This window comes from Gavialis gangeticus, unplaced genomic scaffold, assembly GCF_001723915.1.
Source record: "Gavialis gangeticus isolate Ggan-Ray unplaced genomic scaffold, GavGan_comp1, whole genome shotgun sequence".
NCBI classification, from domain to species: domain Eukaryota; kingdom Metazoa; phylum Chordata; order Crocodylia; family Gavialidae; genus Gavialis; species Gavialis gangeticus.
In genome coordinates, this window is record NW_017729032.1 from 215473028 (window position 1) to 215479867 (window position 6840).

Sequence of the window (6840 nt, forward strand, 5' to 3'; positions counted from 1 at the left end):
GTGTGTATAAGAAGGGAGTGTATGAGTGTGAGAGTGAGGGAGAGTGTGTAGGAGGAACAGTGTGTGAAGGGCGCAGTGTGTGTGTGAGTGTAAGAGGGACTCTGTGAGTGTGTGTGTGAGGGACAGTTTGTGAAAGAGAGACTGTGTGTGTGTGTATGTGTGTGTGTGTGAGAGAGAGAGAGAGAGAGACAGAGACAGAGACAGAGACAGACAGAGAGAGAGCGAGCTTTCCTGTAAATATAACCACTCATGTTCTACCCTGAGAAACATCATGTGAAATTGGAAAGATACATAGAAGTGATCATGTAGCATGGTTTTAATAAAATCAGCTGGATACATAGGTATGAAAATGTGTAAGCAGAATATAAATGTACCATACAGAAATCTCTGACAGACTTTACGGAAATATCCATAATATAGTTTGTACTGTATTGTATATTTTTGTATTCCATTTCATATATTTCCATCCATACTGTTGGTCCTTGGTACATTCTTAGGTCTTTTCCCTCTTTCTTGTGTTCTGTCTAGTCATTTAGTGGTAAAAAAAACGTTTACACTATACAAAAACTTGCAATATTCCATGACAAAACTCCTAAAGCAAAATAAAGCTATCGTAACAATATCAACTGCTTTCCTTCCCTTCATTCTTTTCTCCACTCTACACGCAAAAATCTGAACCTCTTACTCCTTTTGTGCTCATTCAGACAAGCTGCTTGATTGAAGCAGAACTTTTTTGCTTAAGAAAGGACTGAATACAAATGCAATGATAATGAGGCACTTCATAAATTTGGCCCACAGCCGCTGAAGTTCATCCGTCATCTTCTCCCACTAATATTATTTGTATAACTGCAACACAGGCAAAAAATAAAATGTTATTATGCTTTTAAACCAGCCTGGTGGTTCCTGCTCACTCTGTCTTCTACGTGATTTTCTGTTTTCTCCTTGCTATATTTTGACTAGTTGTATTGCTTTACATCCACATACATTTAAAAATGCTTTCCATCTCCAGAGCCCTCTTTTAATTGCATTGCTCAGAGATAACTAAAGCAAAACACAACATCTTTATGTTACTGCATGGTTGATTCCTTTATTTCCCATCTCAATTTTACTTCCTCTCCAAAGCTTCAGATTACAGCAATGTATCCTACAGTTGAAGAGGCAGCAGTGTGGCCCTCCAAAGCCTTTTAATGCAATTGTGAGCATTGTCTGGAAGTGCCACTTCAGGCTCCTCACTTCTCATTAAATGTGAGCTCACTGCTTCTTGCACTTTCAGTCCCTGCCTTTCCCAGTCTGGCTGAGCTCAAGACATAAGCCTGGATCACTACACTGGGCCTTCAGGCTATGATTTGAGTAGATTGTTTAGTCTTTCTTTCCCTTTGCCTTTAAATGCTTTAGAGAGAGTCCCTACCTATCTTTGTCAACATCTTCAAAATTCAGGTTCCCATTTGTCTGTCCAGCAGTGTAATCAGTTCTGTTACCCATGCTAAATTGTTTGTTTTCAACTAGGATCAGGTTTGATGGTGGTCTTGCAGAAGAAATATTACTAAGCCATAGCGCTGCTTGAAAACGCAAGTCTTATACTATACCTTTAAAGGTGGAAGACTTGACTTCCTTTTAATGTCTTGGTGACACAAGGTCAAAGGCACTCTGCAAAAGAAGCTCTGCTCAAATCCTGTGAGTTTATTCTTTGGAACTGTGACTGCAGTATCACTCTATTGGGGGCTGCCAAGGATAATTATATAGGGAGTGGTCAGTCTCTGCAATGACTTAATCCTTGCTTGTCAGGTGCTTTAAAGATAAGAACTCTGTCTGATATCAATTCACTGTTAGGCTCCCACCTGACACACCCACACATGCACAATGATTATTAGTTTTAATATGTTGTGTATTTATGTGATCCCTACCTAATTTTTGCATAGTCTTTCCTTAGGTATGTATGTGGACTGTTTTAAAGAGTCAACACTTCTCATTGGCTAACACCGATTGATGTACCGGAGAAGTCTGACTGCTGGTTTTTAAGTGACTTAATCTGATACTACTTTTTACCTAAAATTAAATTTAACAAGTTTTCCCATTCGTCTCTGTGTACACGTGAGCATCATGAAAGAATGTGTCTAAAACACATTATCCTCGATCTTGGCTGTATCCTAATAAATTGATGAAAGGGGAAAGCTTTTTGGTTGTACATTCATGCAGTTATATGTATGCACATATGGCATATATTTAGCTAGAAAGACAGCCAGTCTAATTTTACCTGTATCAGCCAGGCACGTAGTTAACAAAAGCATTGTTAATAAGTAATAAAAGTGAATGCAAATTAAACAAAATGACCAGAGAAATGCAGCAGAATTATCAGTAGGTAACAATAAGTGACACACAGATGTATGGTTATGTCCTCCTGTGGTTAACCAGTATGTGGTTAATGAATAGTCTTCTGTAAACAGTGAAAGGTAAATGTAGTGTCTTCCTGCTTTTGCTAAACTGTGTTATAACCATACACAGGGTCTAAAACCTAGCCAGTCCTAAAGTATTTCTTTAAAGCTGTCCCAAGTACTATACCTGCCACTGATTCCCTGTGCTGGTTTTTGTGGATTCACAATCACATTTAAATAGGTCCAAAACATGTTTCTGTGTCTTTGTGCTGTATGAAAGATCCACATGCGAAAATCAGGGGAAACCAATTGACTTTGTAAATTAGGAGCAAGTGAAAGCACCTTACCACGTGCTACATACAGTATCTAAAGCAAAGACATTGGAAACAAAATAGAAATAGCTATGAAGACATCAAAATAGATTAGCAAGAGAAAAAAATATTTTTCTCTGCTCTTTTCCAATTATGAAAATTTTGTGTGTGACTTGTAATAATGGTTCATAAAATATTTTCAGAAAGAAGATTGCCCCTTTTAATATTAGTCGAATCTTTTGATTTGGTTGTTAATTTTCTTCAAGAAAGTCTTGAATATTGGCAGGTATGATATGTCATGTAATTTGGTACAGGTTTCCCTCACTTTATGCTGTACATGTGTTCCTGGAACATGGCCCATAACTCAAATTCTCATAAAGGAAATCCACTTTACAATGTAACAAGTTGGGATATGTTCCAAGACCTCGACAGTACTGACCCCCAGACCCATTTCTACCACTTTTACAAGACAATTTTGGTACTCACCAACAGCAGACAGTACACACAAGCACAAGGCACTATCATAATGGGGATGGCAACTACAGAAACATGTGTCGCAGACAAGGAGTGAGGAGCACAGATCCACACAGGAGACTATATTTTGGTGCGCTTCGCTCCCATAGTACACTGCCCAAAGCAGCTGACTGCAGGCTTCCACCACACCGATGGCATTAGAGTGAATTTACCTCGCGTATAATGGATTTTTGGTGTAAAAAGGATCATTGCTTAAGAGTAAATTTGTACATACAAAACTCACATAAAGCAAGGGAAACCTGTATTTAGTAAATATTGAGAACGCATTAGCTTTGATCCTTGTGCCTGGCTGAGCTTCATTTGGCACAGGATCCAAGAGAGTGTCAAAGGTCCCGAAACAGGGATCAGAAGTGATCTTATGCTACCTTTCCAGCTCCTCAGCCCTGAAACTACTTTTCAACTGAGGCTAGAGAAGGGTGTTTGAAAAGCACCGGACAGAGATTCAGGAGACCTGATTTTAGATTCTTGCTCATTAGTGAAAGGCTTCCAATGAGACACTGGCCATGACATTTATTCCTCCTATTCCTCATTCCTCCTCTGTAAAATGGGGACAATACATTTGTATTTCACAGGGATATAATGAATATATTCGTGATTGTGAAGTCCTCAGATATTATGGTAATGAGATTCTGCACCATAGTATCTAGATGGGGAGTGGATTAAGATTGTTTTTAAAATGTAAGTAAAAATGTCTTTGAAAGTTTATTGTTGTTGCAAGTGGACATTTACCTACCTCTAGATTAAAAAACAAAACAAAAGTAAAAGTCTTTGATCAGAAGCTCATGACCTTGGGTGACAGGAATGTTGAAGACCACTTTGGGTATTGCTGTACTGGAAGGCTTGCACAGCACATGCCTGTATAAGAAGAATCTGTTATCTGCAATTCCCTACTGTCCAAATCAGGGTCATGTTTCTGGATGTCTACTATTTACACTGAAAATCCCTGTGATTATCAATATCCCTCAGGACATCAGATAACTCTGCTAAGACTGGCTACAGCTAGTACTTTCCACATCCTATTTCTAAAAACGCCAGAGTCATAATTAAAATTTATACAGTGTTTTAAGCTATCAAAACACCAGGAAACCAAGAATTAATGAATCTGAAATATACTAGGCAAGTAGTAATATACTAATTTTACAAAGTAGGCTAAAAGGAATCAAAAACAAAAGCAGAAAGAATTGAATATGTTATAATCTTGAGGGTTTTGCATGTAATATAATCTAATCTCCATTTGAGCCATTAAATGTAATGCTTTTCAAAACTCAGAATTGTGATATGCACCAACTATATATGAAAAAGCCCTTATCACCTTGTCTCTGAATTAAAAGAAAAGTCACTGTGATAGTCACTAATACTTTCAGTGGAAACCTACAAAAGCAAAAAGTAAGAAATCCAAATGTCTTCATTTATGAAATGTTTTTAACCTGGCTTAAGACAAAGCGGGACAAGTGGGGGAAATCCAAAAAACCAAATCTCTGTCATGTCTTCATATGACACTTTAATTCCTCTTTAATTCCTGTTGTTCCTTTCATTCCTTGGAATTGTGGTAGCACATTTTCTTCTTTTTTAAAAGGTTGTGGTTTATAATATGGAATTGATCAAATACTAGCAAGAGCTGAATAGCATGGGATTTTCAAAGGTTCCTAGGGAATTTGACCACCCAAGTCCCTTTAATTTTAATGAGCATTGTTGATCAGATCCCTGAGGCAACTTGGGGAATCTCAGCCAGAATCTATGGGGCTTTCTAAACTAACACCCTTAGTAAGTATAAATGATTCATAAGCAATAATGTAGATGATATAAAAAACCATTGTTCAGCTCTACCTAACGTGTATTTTACAATCAAAGAGTATATAATATAAGTATATATACATTTCATTGAAATGCTTGGGGTAGTAGCCACTTAAGGAGTTTGTTGAATTTGATGGAAGTTCTGCACTGTGTATGAGCTTGTGTAGAGATATAGATAAAATAGGATGTATTTTAATGCTGTTGAAAGTGACAGGTATACATTCTATCATTGCATACTGTATTGTATAATTATCTGTGTGATCACTACAATGATGTCTTTTCCTGTTACAGGAAAGAGCTTCACCCTAACCATCACAGTCTTTACAAATCCTCCCCAAGTAGCCACATACCACAGAGCCATCAAAATAACAGTGGATGGACCTCGTGAACCCAGAAGTAAGTGATCTGACTATAATATCAGTGCAGGTGTGAAATAATGTATGAGTGTAAGGGTTCCTCAAATGTCTAAGCAAATTCAACAAAACCTAAGATTACTGGGAGCTATGGGTGTGGTTTAAGCCAAGTGTATACCATAAAGGAGTTTGACTGTGCCTTGCTAAGAGCTTTATTTGACTAGAGTGTATACTGCTGATTCAGAGAGTATTTCAAGTGCATTACACCTGATGAGCACAAACTTAGGTATGATTTGAAGACTTCACAAGAGTTGACTAAAGAATATCAAGTAAACAGAAAATAGCACATACATTTTATGCAGCATTTCTTGCTCACTTTGACTTGCAGATATTAATAGGACTTTTGCTTTTAAAAATCATTCAGATGTTACTGGTTTAACTTTCCAACATTGGCAGCTGAAAGTTATAAATAAATAAACGTCTGAAAGATGACAACTGGCTGCCATCGCATACAGTTTATTGTGCCTCATTCTGGTTTATTACTTAGGAAAACAGCCATTGTTGAAAAACAGCACTTCCAACAGACAGATGGAATTCACTCCACTGGGGCACACACTTTCACAGACAGGCATTCTTGCCAATTTTGTCTTAAGAATTAAGCATGAGGAGAAGATGAATGATTTGGTATCTCTAGGGAAAAATCTGCAAATTTCACACCACTACAGTTTTTGAAAAAAAACCCATATGTACAGTCATTGGATGCTTGTGCAATATGCATTCTGTTCATTACCAGAGGCAATAATTAACCTCACTCACTAGCTTGAATGTAGAATTTTGATATTTTTATTGAAATACCCTGATGTCAGTTGAGGTTTGTGGTTTGTTGCTGTTATTCCCTTTGCATATTTGGCAGTGGTTCTAGCTGTTACTTAAGAGAAGTCATCCCATGAGAGGCGTAGAGAGAGAAACAAACACCCAAGAGAGGGTGATCTTTACAGGTCAAGGTTATTGAACGAGAAGGAGTGAGGCTTAGAGTTCTAAAACTCACTGTCTTCCTACATATTCTTCTTAATAGTTTACCCCTAATTATGGGCCAGGTTCACAACTGATGTAAATTGTCACATGGCATGACACTGATGTCTGTCAACTAAAAATCTGGGCCCATATTTTTAGGATTAAAGGCTATAGAATAATGAGCTTGAGGGGTTAAATTGTGCCTGAAAAATGCCTCTTATAAACTAGGAAGCTGAGCATGCAAAACTGTTACTTATATAGGGAAGTACCAGATTTGAATATGTGATTACCTAGTTGTGTTTATATTCTTCAGCAACAAATAGACTAGATTTTTTGAATATGTATCTCATAAAGTTATAAGAATAAGTAGCATCCTTATAGGCTCAGCAGTGCTACACTGGCTAGCACTACGGAAGAAAGAGACTTGGGGGTCATCATTGACCACAAGATGAACATGAGCAT

At 37.5% G+C, this 6840-nt stretch overlaps 1 protein-coding gene across 1 annotated transcript in view; it reads left to right on the forward strand.

The window, feature by feature from the left end:
• RUNX1 (runt related transcription factor 1) overlaps nucleotides 1-6840 on the forward strand; it is a gene marked incomplete at its 5' end in the record, with an annotated part of 136997 nt that overhangs the window by 31931 nt on the left and 98226 nt on the right. The window contains one exon of the mRNA XM_019523888.1: nucleotides 5303-5407. Coding sequence (XP_019379433.1) covers nucleotides 5303-5407 — 105 coding nt within the window. The remainder of the gene's footprint in view (nucleotides 1-5302; nucleotides 5408-6840) is intronic.